At 48.7% G+C, this 13,332-nt stretch overlaps 1 protein-coding gene across 1 annotated transcript in view; it reads right to left on the reverse strand.

Annotated features, from left to right (window-relative positions):
* Nucleotides 1-1,123: 1,123 nt before the first annotated feature.
* Nucleotides 1,124-13,332, reverse strand: part of COL22A1 (collagen type XXII alpha 1 chain) — a 228,500-nt gene continuing 216,291 nt past the window's right edge. The window contains exons 61-65 of the mRNA XM_026790395.2: nucleotides 13,062-13,241; nucleotides 4,785-4,851; nucleotides 2,952-3,134; nucleotides 2,510-2,587; nucleotides 1,124-1,558 (exon numbers count right to left, since the gene is read on the reverse strand). Of these exons, the coding sequence (XP_026646196.2) occupies nucleotides 1,371-1,558; nucleotides 2,510-2,587; nucleotides 2,952-3,134; nucleotides 4,785-4,851; nucleotides 13,062-13,241 (696 nt within the window). The 3' untranslated portion in view covers nucleotides 1,124-1,370. The remainder of the gene's footprint in view (nucleotides 1,559-2,509; nucleotides 2,588-2,951; nucleotides 3,135-4,784; nucleotides 4,852-13,061; nucleotides 13,242-13,332) is intronic.

Below are 13,332 nucleotides of genomic sequence, written 5' to 3' on the forward strand. Positions count from 1 at the left end.
ACACATTCAGCACTTAGTGCCTGTGTCAGGTCCATTACTCCCATCTCTCACTACAAACTGCTTTGTGCAGAAGAGGTTTGAAAACAGAGCTGCTTTGCTGGCTGGCACGTATCTGAGGCCTGATCACTTCTCAGATCTGCACTTGGTGGGTGGGCATGGCTTGGTCAGAGGGTTAAGCTCACTAATGACCTATTGTGAAGGTCTTTTAAGACTCCATACCCTTTTTACTTTGTCTTTGCATTCTCAGGTTGATTTTGGCAATTAGCTGATAGGGAGAAATGGCCACTGTCTGGCTTGTTGCTGTCACCATCAAACACAATTTCCCCCATGTTTATGAACATTTCTTCTGATCCTTTCATCAAAGATGAACATCCTCCTAGACCAGGCTGCACTATGCACCAGCCCTCTAAGTAACACCACTTGCCAAGTTATGGTCATAATGGATCAACCAAAACAGTTAATTGGGTCACAGTTGGCTTCCTGAGTTTTTAACACCAGGGGGCTTTCTATGCTGCTCTGGCTGATTTTTGGGTGAAGCAGTGGTAGGGAGCTGTGCATGTGCTGACATTGCACAGGGGATTTGGCATCCTTAACCTGACAGAGGATAACCTTGCAAATGCATCTCCCTGACAGAGGTAAGTAAGCTCCACTTCTTGGAAAAAAACTCTCCAGTACAGAGAGGTTGAGATCTTCTGTGCATCCTTTCAGGCCTTTACAATGAAATCCCACATGACTCCATGAAAAAGTAGCTCCTATAGAATATTGATTCATTTATCAGCAGAAGAATATTAAATTTAACAGGGATCTTCTGGAAAGCACACACTAGCTGTTCAAAATTGTCCACTGGGAGTTGGATGCACTGGAGACACCTTTTCCAGCTTTGGTATGACTTTATCTTCCTCCCTGCCATGCAGATGGCAAATAGCACCAACAATCCTGTGCCTGTGTGTCACAGTTAATGCTCCAGGCTGAAGGATTTGATTTGAGCTGAAAGGGTGAGGGATAAAGCTTTGGAAAAAATTAATCAGATAACAGATAAAAAATTTGGCATTGGAATGGTTTTGTATAAACAGTCACACAACACATTGCTATTATATGCTTTTCAAAAGAGGAAAAACCCCACTTATTTTTAGCATTTTAATATGCCCTGATGTTAAAGAAAACAAACAAAAAAATAAGTTCACATATCACATCAAAGATAATAATAATAATTATTATTATAATTCATAAAAATAATCTGACCGACCGGCAGCATTTGTTGGCTTTAGAAGGCCTCCTGCGAAAGAAACGCAGCTGAAGACACTGGAGAGCTCTTGGCAGGTGTGAGGAATTCAAGTTTTCAAAACAAGTCTGGGGGTGCTCTCTGCACTCTATGGCCCTTTGACATTGGAGGGCCGGGCAGCCAGGCTTGCATAGTAAGCGCACTGAGAGGGGTCACACTGTCCATTGGCTCCCGGGGGCCCCTGGGGACCTGCCAGGCCCGGCACACCAGCTTCACCTTGAGGGCCAGGAGGCCCTGGCATCCCATCTTTGGCATAACCAGGCTCCCCTGGGAGGCCTGAAAGAGAAACAGAATGCCCTAGTGAGTGCCCTGGTGACACGCCCAGTGTGCAGTACTCAGCAGTGTAACGTCACAGGAGATGGTTTTGCTGCCAAACTGGGATGCAGACAGCAGCTTCCATAGGTTTGGATTTGGCTAGGATGTATCTCAAGGATACAATCAGAGTGTCTCCTCTGAAAAAAAGATTTCCACTCCCTATGGTGACCTTGGGATGCTCAGCTCTGATATGGCTGCTCTTCTTCCATGCTGACATCATGGAGATGCACGAGACAACTAAAGACATACAGTCCTCACAGAGAGGAGGTGAGAATGGCAAAGTGGAGGCAAGAGCCAGCCTGGGGAGATAATTCACTGGTGCAGAGCATAGTGGGCACATTGTTATTTGAAGGCAATGCAAGACCAGTCTGCCAGATGCAGACAATGGAGTTAGGAGGGCTTCCTATAGCTCCTTTCCCAAGAAAGCAGTGAAGGCAAAACTTATCAATGGTGCCTAATTTCAGACTGCAGACAAACTGTATTTGCTGCTGCTTTACAGTAATAGTAAAGCAGAAGCTGTATCCCCAAGGCACAGGTGTTCAATATGACCTTTCAGAACATCTGAAGCTGCCTGAACCTCTGGGTTCAGCTTGGTCACAGGAAGACTCTGCCAAGGACAGAGAAATCACTTCACAGTGCATCTAATAATTAAAGCTTCACTTTGGATTTGACCCAAAGGTCAGTTAACTTAGCTGTAACTGAGATGGTTCATTGTACTCATTCATCAGGCTGAGGAAATAAAGGTGGCCAGAGATGATGTTAATGATACAGTTCTTCCCTTTGGGCAACATCCTGCAGAAATTGTGTCTGTTGTTTTTATGTCATCCTGATCATCTCTCTAGTACAGCAGAGACCTGTGTCCTGGCAGTGGTTCTAAGTGATGTGTTTTGTGGGATGTTCTGAATAACACACCTGGAATTCCTGGGGGACCCATTTCCCCTCGCTGGCCAATGCCAGTGTCTCCTTTTTCACCCTTTGCTCCTCTTTCTCCTGTAGAGAGGGAAAGAAAAAATATGAACTGATGAATGTGGTCTACAGAACTAAGTACTAGTATAGGTCTTCCATCCACATTGAAGCTAATTTATTTGGTAAAAACAGTTCCTAATTGTGGCCAATCCTCTGAGAGAGGACATTAAGTGAAAATGAAGACTTGTCCCACTCTAGTTCTGGCCAGAGGTGCAACATACCAACAATTTCTGGTCATATTCAACACCTCTGGTTCAAGAGACTGAGGTCGCTTCAAACACCTGCATTTTGAGGACAATTTATAAGCTACTAAAAGGAAAGGTGGATGCCAAAGTCCAGTGGATACATCCTTTTATTGGCCTGCCCCAACACACCAAGTTTCACTTACCTTTGGGACCAATTGGTCCAGGTGGCCCTTCAGACCCAGTCTGTCCAGGCCGACCAGGCTCTCCTGGAGGGCCAGTTCTTCCTGGGAGTCCTTCCTTCCCAGGGGGACCAGGAGGTCCTGGTCTGCCATGGGATGCTTTTACCTGTGCAGGCTGTATCTGAGCCAGGATGTAGGGTAACTTTGCTGTGAAGAGAGGGTAATGGGTTTGTTAGACTGGAAGGACTATGCTCCAAGTGAAAACCAGAACCAGGGGCCCAGTAAAGTCCCAAGTACTGTCATAGATCAATTTTCCACGGCCACCCATTTTTTTGTCCCTCCATAATCCATGGCTGTGACTCTCTGATCCTCTCTAATTTATTTAAATCTCTTTTCTTGGTAGCCTTGAATTTCTCCTAAATTCCATACTTTATCATAAACATTTCTCTCATCCTCTGCACCTTGTCCTCCAAGTATCTGAAATGTCTCTTCTTTTAGTTGTGCAGATGGTGGATCCCTGTTAAACTGGGACCACTCGTGCTCTGAAAATGAGAGCCTTTTCCTACTGCTTCTGTGATGCAGAGATGCTACATGGCTGGTCTTGTTCCAGGCTGTTCCAGACAAGCACACACTGCCTGCCATTTCAGTGCTAAGACCCTGAACAATCATGATGGTTTTGGCTGGGGTGGAGTTAATTTTCTTCATGGTGGCTGGAATGGGGGTCAGTTTTGGATTTGTGCTGATAGTACAGACATGTTTTTGTTATTGCCGAGCAGGGCCCACACAGAGCCAAGGCATTTTCTGCTCTTTGTACAGCCACGTTGGGGAGGAAATTTGGGTGTTGGGAAGACACACAGCCAGAACAGGAGACCCAGACTGACCAAAGGGGAATTCCAGACCATGTGACATCAAGCTCAGTGTACAAAGTGAGGGAAGGAAGGGAGGGACATTTGCAGTGATGGTGTTTGTCTTCCCAAGTAACCATTACCTGTGATGGGGCCCTGCTCTCCTGGAGATGGCAGAACACCTGCCTGCCCATGGGAAGCAGGGACTTAATTCCTTGCTTTGTTTTGCTTCTGGGTGCAGCTTTTGCTGTACCTATTAAACTGTCTTTATTTCGACCAATGAGTTTTCCAGCTTTTACTCTTCTGATTCTCTCCCTGATCTGGCTAGTGGGGAGTGAGTGAGTGGTGTGTGGGCCTTGGCTGCTGGCTGGGGTTACACCATGACAGCAAACTTGAGAGCTCATAAAACACTTAGCATCACATAAACATTCTACAGAATAGAGAGAGAAGAGTGTTCTTTCTTCTCTTCATTGATCTTAAATGCTTTCAGACTGGTGTGGACAGTGAAGACTGAGACTGTGTAAATAAAATCTGTGAAATGATCACCCTGTTTACCTGTGATCTTTAGCGCAGAACAAAATGCCTGCAGCTGTCTGTCAGCTGCATCAAGAGCTGTGTGAGAAGGACTACAGCTCTGCATCTCACTGTCAATGGGATCAGTAGTGGTCTGCAATTCTCATACTTTGAGAGAAACAGTAGCCCATATCCCCTCCAGCCCCTCTTCTTATACTGATGAGCATCAAAAGTCATAAGCAAAAATCATGAACATTTCTTCTCCAGTTGAGACCTCAAAAGAAAGTTTATGATCTACTCTGATTACTTTCTGTGCTATTGCTGGGAAAATCAAAGCCTGGGGAACCATAAAGCACATTTCATTTCACACATCTCCCAAGCAAGCTTGCGGCAATTTTATCTTCCTTAAGCAGGAGAGGTTAAGGTGCCAGGACAGCTCTGGAAAGCATGTTTCATACTCTCAGATCCATCTTCTGGCTTCCTGGTACTGATTACTTACCATCTAGCTGTTTGGATAACTCCTCTTGGATAAGTCTCCTTAAAGTCTCTAGAGATGGGGGCTCTCCCTAAAGAGTCAGAACCACAGTGATGAGACTAGATAACCACAGTAAAGGGATCAGATAGTTATAGGACAAGGGGGAACATTTTTAAACTAAAAGAGGAAAGATTTAGATTAGATGTTAGGAAGAAATTCTTTACTGTGAGGGTGGTGAAGCACTGGAATGGGTTGCCCTGAGAAGCTGTGGATGCCCACCCCCTGGAAGTGTTCAAGGCAAGCTGGGTAGGTTTTGGAGCAACCTCACCTAGTGGGTGGCATCCCTGCCTATGCTGAGTGGGCAGTTGTAAGTAGATGATCTTTGAGGTCCATCCCTTCAACCCAAAACACTCTGTGGTTCTATGATGTGCAAACTAAGGGCTCCACAAAGGGCTCAGCAGGTGCCATGTCATCACCCATCACACACAGGGCCGCAGGGTCTGCCAAAAAGAGGAATGTAAAGGGACTTAAAACAATCACAGAATCAATTGGGCTGGAAAAGACCTCTGAGATAATGAAGTCCAGCCCTTGACTGAACACCACCATGTCAAGTAAACCATGGCACTGAGTGACACATCCAGTCTTTTCTTAAATGTCTCCAGGGACAGTGACTCCACCACTTCCATGGGCAGCCCATTCCAGTATCTAATTATCCCTTCTGTGAAGAAATTGTTTGTAGTATCCAAAATAAACCTCCCTGACACATTTTGAGATTATGTCCTCTTGTCCTATTACCAGCTTTCTGGGAGAAGAGACTAAACCCCACTTAGCCAGTTACAGAGCCTCCGATAAAATCTCCCCTGAGCCTCCCTTTCTCCAAGATGAACAACACCAGCACCTTCAGTGTTCACAGGAGTTGGGCTCCAAATTTTCACTATCTCAGTTCCCTTCTCTGGAACTGTTCCAGAACTTCAATGTCCTTGCTGAATTTAGGGGCCCAGAACTGGACACAGAATACAATGTGTGGCCTCCCCAGTGCCCAGCACAGAGGGACAATCATGTCCCTTGTCCTGCTGGCCACACTAGTGTAGACACAGAAGGCCAGGAGGCCACCCTGCTCCTTGCCCACCTGGACATATGCTGACTCACATTCGGCCTATGTCAACCAACAACCACAGGGACTTTTACACTGGGCACTTTCCCGCCACTCTGCTCCCACCCTGGGGCACTGCAGGGCCTTATTGGGAATCTGAACTGGACAGGGCACAGAGGACACTGCTAGTGACCGAAAGTCAACTCGTTGCAGCTCCATTCCCAGCCATTGTCTGGAGTTAGCCATCCAGACAGTTAAGTCTGCCAAGGCTGCCCCTGCCAAAGCTCTGGGCTGATGGCTTTTGCAGGACTGTGCTGTGGGAGAGGGAGTCAAAGGCTTTGCTCAAGTCCAGAGAGACCATCCCCCGCTTCTCACTCAGCCCTGAGGAGGGTCACATGCTCCTCAAAGGACATCATATTTTGCAGGCAGGACCTGCCTTTCCTAAACTCACACTGGCTGGGTTTGGTCCCTTAGCTGTCCTCTCTGGGCCGTGTGATGCCCCTCACGATGATCTGCTCCAGAACCTTGCTGAGCCCTGAGGTCGGGCTGACAGACCTGCAGCTTCCCGCATCGTCCCTGCTGCCCTTATGAGCGTGGATGTCACACAACTACCTCCAGCCATGTGAGACATCATTACACTCCAGGACTGATAATACAGGATGGGAGTAGCTTAGTGAGCTCTTTTGCCAGCTCCCTGAGCACCCTTGGGGTGCTCCCAGCCGGCTCCACAGACTTTAACAGTGTCTCAGTGGCTCTGCAGATCACTAATGATTTCCGCAAGAACTGCAGGGGGTCTGGTCTGCTCCTGGACACTGTCTGCCAGCTCAGGGGACTGCTTGTCCTCTGGAGAATGGATCTGCCTGTTGAAGGCTGAGGCAAAGAAGGCCTTCAGTAGCTCAGCCATTTCCTCATCCTTCATAACCATATACCCATCACATATCCAATAAAGAATGAATATTTGGCCGTCCTTTGTTGCTAATCTTTTTAAATGAACACTTTTAAATTGTTTTTTACAGTAGTGGTGAGGTGAAGTGCTAATTGATTTTTGCCTTACTGATTTGTCTTTCTCCATTAGGTGGGAGCTAAGGAGTGAGACACATGGTGGGCTGGGTGGGAAAAGCAGCTTGGCAGAACAAAGGGCATCTTTGGGGATATTTAGGAGAGGAACATCCAAGGTGGGAAAAGGGAGAGTGGCAGGTAATTGGGAGAGGAAAAAGCATAGAAAAAGTCAAGGGGCAAAGGCCTAAAGTAGAACTTTGTGACCAAGGATGCCATGTCTCTACATGACAAGTGGTGGCAGTGCCCACCAGGCCTTTGTGACCTGCAGTTACATCGTGCCCAGAGGCCATTGTGACACAGACCCATTCCATGACACAGAGGGCTCTTGTAGGGCCAAACCCCTCATGTTGTCACTCTCAGGAGAGCAGTTCTCTGAGGAGGCAGCAGCTCTCTCACGAGGCAGCAGCTCCTCAGGAGGAAGCAGCTTTCCCAGGTGCCCTTGGCCAGTGTTTGTCACAGCACTTCTAAGATGTCAAAGAGACACGAGGCAAACGCCCACAGCCAGTCCCGTGAGGGGCAGCCGCTGCTGTCCAAGCGGCGACAGGTGAGGGACGGGAATGGAGGGAAAGGGTGCAGTGGGACCTGGGGGAGGGCTGGGGGCAGAGAGCAGCAGCCAGGCCTGGCTCCAGGCCTTGCTCTGGGGAGGAGCCGGTGCCAGGATGGCCTGGGTGAGGGAATGGCCCAGAGACAGCGAGCACAGCTGGGAACCCAGGCTGGCATGGCTGCCATGGCCAGAACCTCCCTTTGGACCAGAGCTGGGCTTGCTAGAATGAGGAGGGACAGTGTACCTGCCCAGCCACCTCCATCTCACGCCTTCACCTGCTTCCCGTAGGTGCCCCAGAAACTGCCACAGGCAGCTGTGGAGGTCACATGGGTGACCGTCACGCCCCTACACTGGGACAGACTCATCCCTAGACAGGACATTTCATGGAAACCCACAGGACATGGAATACAGGAGGACAGCCTGGAGGGTGGGCACTCAGTGCCCCTCAGTGGCACAGTCACACGGCCAAAAAGACTGTCCGTATCAGACTTGCCACCTCTCCATGGCCCTCCATTGTCAGTGACACCTCCGTGCCACTTCAGCCCTGAAATGCCAAGAACAGCCTCGGCATGGATGAAGCTGCCCCCTCTGCCAGCAGCCCCAGCAGCCTCTGGGTCTTCTCCCAGAGGCAGAGCATGGTGCACAGGCCCTGTTGGCAGCAGCCACCAAGACCTAGTGCCACCTTCTCCATGGGGCACTATGGCTACTTATGGAGCTAGGGATACACCTTCCCCAGACAGCTCATCTGAAAGGCTCTGGAGAGAGTCACCAGCAAGGCAGGGCCATCGCCTGCCACCCCTGCAACGGGCAGGTGGCATGCTGCTCTGCACAGGGACCCAGCCTGACTGGAACCACCTGGACTACACCAAGATGGAGGAGCTCCCTGAGGTGCAGGAAGAGCACGGTGGCAACACCTGTGGAGACTCATATAGAGGCCTTGCCCTGTACCTGTTTGGAGAAAGGTTCACCAAGTCCACCTGCACTCAGGAGCAGTCAAGTCTCTGCCAAGAGGCAGATGCAGAGACCCAGGTGATGCACAGAGCTCCTGGCTTCAACAGTGACTCCAGCACAGACACTGGAAACTCCTCTGAGCTCCTGTCTCCTGCCTGGCTGCCAGAGCAGCAGTCTGTCTCTGACAACTCACAGGGCTGGGAGACTTCTCCAGAAGAGCCAGAGGACAAGTGGGAGGAGACAGAACTCCCAGAAAGCGAGGCTCCAGGAGACAGGGACAGTGACCTACAGGGTGCATCGCTTCTTCCACTCAGTGAGGAAGACTCAGAGGCAGCAATTTCGGACCTGGACAAAGATCCCTGGGACAAGGGGCAGAGTGACTTTTTCCCCATGTCAGAGGCTGAGGAAACCTCATGCTTCTCAGCTTCTCCCTCATCTCAAAGTTCCTGTGAGGAGAGGGGAACTCATCAGCTGCCAGAGCAAACCATACATGGCAAGCTGATGTACATGGGGCCTGAAGATGATTCTGATCATCTGAAAATCAAGGCAGGGGAGCTGGAGAAGTTGGAAAAAGACATCCTCTCCTCCCTTGATGCAGAAAGTCCCTGGGTCCAGCACAGACTTTGCAGCTGGACCAAAGACTGTACAGGAGAGACCGAAAGCTATGCACAGCTCATCCCTCCTGACCTGTTTGAAGAGACGTGGTCTCTCTTTAACAACAAGGATGTGCCGTCCAGGGACACTCGGCTAGACCAGCTGATGGCAAAGTGGGAGGAAGAAGAGCTCCTTGATAGAGACAGTGCAGGAGAGGGGGACAGTGAGCCAGAGAGCGAGTTGTCCCTCTCACTGCAAGAGGAGGGAGCAGAGCCAGCAGCTTCTCACCTGGACAGCGATCCCTGTGAGGAGGGGCACAGTGAGCCTTTCCCCATGGCACTCTTGGAAGACTCAGAGATATTTGTGGTTTGTGCCTCGCCTGCTGACACCGTGGAGGAGGCCCATGCTGCAGGCATGGAGGCTGGCTGTGCCCAGGCTGCCCCTCATCAGAAAAAGCCCTGTGGGGCTGGTGTGCTGGCAGGGGCTTGCCTGGTGCCTTCCCAGCCCCTGGTACACCAGGTCCCTGCTTCCACTGCTGGCACAGCCACAGTCCCGCAGCCCGTGGCCCCACGGCCATGGCGCTCCATGGCCAACAGGGCCCGACGGGCTCTGCGCCGGCTTTTCTCCTTCAGCTGCCTCAGGGGACAGCCGGAGGAGTGAGCCCGGGGCCAGCAGCAGGAGGATTCCTAGGAGATGACTGCTCACCCATAGGGCACCACTTGCCAAAGGTAGGTCCTGCTGCCAGCCAGAATCCCTTATCCCCAAGCCAGCAGCAAGGCAGCCAGGTAAAGGAGAACTGGCTGAGGAAGGGTGACAGCACTGCCCTGTAGAATCCCACAGAAGCTGACTCCAGGCCCAGTCTGCATTGAGGGCTGCATCCCTCAGGCTGCATTAGGAGCTGAGAAATGCTCCTTGGGCCTTAGCATTGCAGGCAATGGAAAGCATGCCCATTCTCCTTTCACATCGAAAATAGGAAAATGCCTCCCTGGATACCCCCAAAATGGAATGGAGAAAGGTGCTGACCCTGGAACACCAACACCTCCAAGAAAACAACTGGGGTCCCCAGAACGGAGAAGCACAGCGTGAGGACAGACTGACAGGATGCAGCTGGTTCCAAGTGTCTCAGATTGTATTCCGCTTCATCTCTCTCTTACCCTCTGTTTTCCCCTTCTTTCCATCTCACCTACCCCACATTCATTTTTAAATAAAATCCCCATTGTTAATTTTGGTAGATGGTCTCATTGGCACCTGAACTGGCACATCAGCATGTCACACTAATGGCGTCTTAACTGGGTCACACATCTGCACTTAGCACTCGAGGTGTGGCCTCCTCTGTGCCCAGCACAGTGGGACAGTCACCACCCTCGTCCTGCTGACCACACTGTGCTGACAGAGAGGGCCAGGAGACTACTGGCCTCCTTGGCCAACTGGACACATGCCGGCTCACGTCTGGCCACTGTTGGCTCCTGGGCCTTTCCCACTGGGCAGCCTTCCAGCTCCTCTGCCCTCAGCCTGGGGCACTGCAGGGCCTTGTGCGGACACAAGGGCAGAACCCAGGCCTTATTCTTCTTGAACTTCATTGCACTGGTTTCACATCATCCATCCAGTCTATATCATCCCCCAAACAGAGCCCTCCTACCCTTCAGATACTCCATCTACCTTGGTGTCATCACAAATTTACTGCTGAGGGTACCCTTGATGGCCTTGCCCACATCAGCAGGACAGACACTGAACAGGACTGGGCACTAATAGTGACTGGAAGCCAACCCATTGCAGCTCCATTCCCCTCCACACTCTGGTCACAGCCATCCTGACAGTTCCTAAGGCAGCCAAGAGTGCCCCTGCCCAAGCCCTGGGCTGACAGCCTTTCCAGGAATGTGCTGTGGGAACAGAGCCAAAAGGCATTCTCAGTTTCCAGCCTTCTGGCAAACTGCGGGTCAATGGTTTAAGCAGGGAGCCTGGTCTCCCCACTAGTTGCAGTACTGTTCCCACCACCATCCTTAGGAAAATCTCCTTCCTATTCACTCATAGGAGAATTTGCAGAAGTCACATTAGGAAACATCTCTCCCCTACCAGATCCCAGTGGCGATCCTATGTTCTTTTTCATCATGGCATGTTTCCTTGCAGAGAGTGCATGTGCCCCAAAGGTTCTAATGCTGGCTATCTGGACTTCCTGAAAACACTCATATTGGATGTATCCCCTGCCAGCAGGCCTTATCTCAGGAAACAGAAGCCAGTTAATGCATATGATACCTATTCTTCCAAACCAGTAGAAGGTTTTGTCTGATTTCAGGCTGTTGAACAGAGACAGGGCATGTGGTTGTCTGGCCTTTGCCTCCTACCCAGCTCCCAAGGCACAGTATCTTTCATCCTTTCTCTTAATTCTTTTTTGCTGCTGCTGTTGTACAGCTGTAATAGCTGTAAAAACTCAAAGTAATGTGAACTACAACTCTGGACGATGCAACTAAAAAAATTATGAAAGCATTTTTGATAGGTGGAAGAATTTTTTAGATTGTAAATAATATTGTAAATAGATTTTAGGGTTGCCAGGCTCTTGCCTTTATAAGAACTCAAAAGAAAATTGTAGCCGTGTTAAATAATAAACCATTTCAAGCAGAAAGATCGAGTATTTTCTTTTATAAATCAGAAAGTGAGATGTTCCACTCGAAATACACTTTTCATTTTTTTTGGCAAAAAGAATTCTTTGCATTTCTGTCAGTTTTGAAAATACTTCTGGTCAACCTAAAGATTGCATTCTTTTCTGCATCAACTGCTTGCAAAAGTGTTGCTTTTCCCTCACACTTTTAACATACAAAGATGCAGTTTGTGTTCTCTATGTTTATGAAAAACTAGTGAGTTCTTCTGAATCAGAAGTTATTCTTCATTAAAAAATGATATCTTATTAAATAGCTAAGTGACATTTTAATTTTAATCAATAGCATAGCTGATAAATACAGAGTTGGTCCATTTACCGCCTCCTTCCTGACACAAATTTTGCATGAGAAAAAGATGTGTCACTGGTGACAAAAGAAACAATTTTATTATTAAGTACTAAGCATTTTTGATGGCTCTTAGTGTATATCCCACTAAGTAAACATAATTGCAGAGCATAATTTAAAGGCCTACAAATTATCTTTTCAAGTTTTAACCCCATTAGTTAAATTAAGTTTTCATAATCATCACTTGATTTCAAAAACGAAGAAATGCTTTGTCTAAAATTTAGTCAGTTTTTACATCAGAGATTATTCTCTGTTTATTCTCCTCAGAGATGATCTCCAATTCATCCTCAGGATGGGCACAGTGGCTTCACTGCTGTTGGTAGTTTTTCTCATTCTGCAACATAAACCACCCTCAGGCATTCTCAGTAGTGAGACTGTTTCCCAACAGGGGGGAGGAAAAAAAAAAGAGGGAGAATATTAAACAAAAATAGTATTTCATGAATTCTGATGAGCTGACTACAGGACTTCCAGGAATAGAGCAGTGACCTTTCCACAGCTCAGCATTTTTTCTCTCGTAACAACCAGCAGCAGAGGAAGGTGTTAGTCCTCTGTATGAAGTGCTACACATTATTGTCCTCCTAGAAAGAATATTTTTTTACACTCCAATGCCAAGGTCAACATCACAGGAATGGATTTAGGCATTTAGGGGTAAAAGCTGTCAGCAACTGGACACACTGACTATGAGTCTGGATTATTTAGCTCCCCTGAAGTGCAAGTCAACACCCACATAAGCCTTTCCTAATTTCCACCCATGGAAGCATCTGAGGCTAGGTTGGACACAGCTTGGAGCAACCTGGTCTAGTGGAAGGTGTCCCTAACCTGGAAGGGGGGTGGAACTGATGGTCTTCAAGGTTTCTTCTAACCCAAACCACTCTATGATTCCATGATTCCCTGACATGTGCTACAGCTCCCCTTTATGGGTATTAAGAGCTAAAAGCACTGCCTCCCTGTTAAAACATACTCCTGCTCCAGTTTCTGTCATTCTCAATGTACTCTGAGGCACTTTTCTGATCCCTGTGGCAGCAAAATTACTGTGCAAAGCCTTTTTCTGGCAACCTTACCCTTGGTCCTGGAAATCCTGGCTGCCCCGGAGGACCAGGAGGACCAACTTGCCCAGTGTCTCCTGGAGGTCCGTGGGGACCCATCAGTCCTGGATGGCCTTTGTGACCAGGTATCCCAGGATCACCTGGAGGACCCTTTTCTCCTCGAAGGCCTTTTTCACCTTTGATGCCAGGCTCTCCCTAAGTGAAGAGAAGGACATTACCACCACAAAATAAGAAGCAAACTTCTGATTTCCAAACACAGAGAAACACTCACAGCTGAGCTGGCAAA

Source organism: Zonotrichia albicollis, chromosome 1 (assembly GCF_047830755.1).
Source record: "Zonotrichia albicollis isolate bZonAlb1 chromosome 1, bZonAlb1.hap1, whole genome shotgun sequence".
Lineage (NCBI taxonomy): Eukaryota > Metazoa > Chordata > Aves > Passeriformes > Passerellidae > Zonotrichia > Zonotrichia albicollis.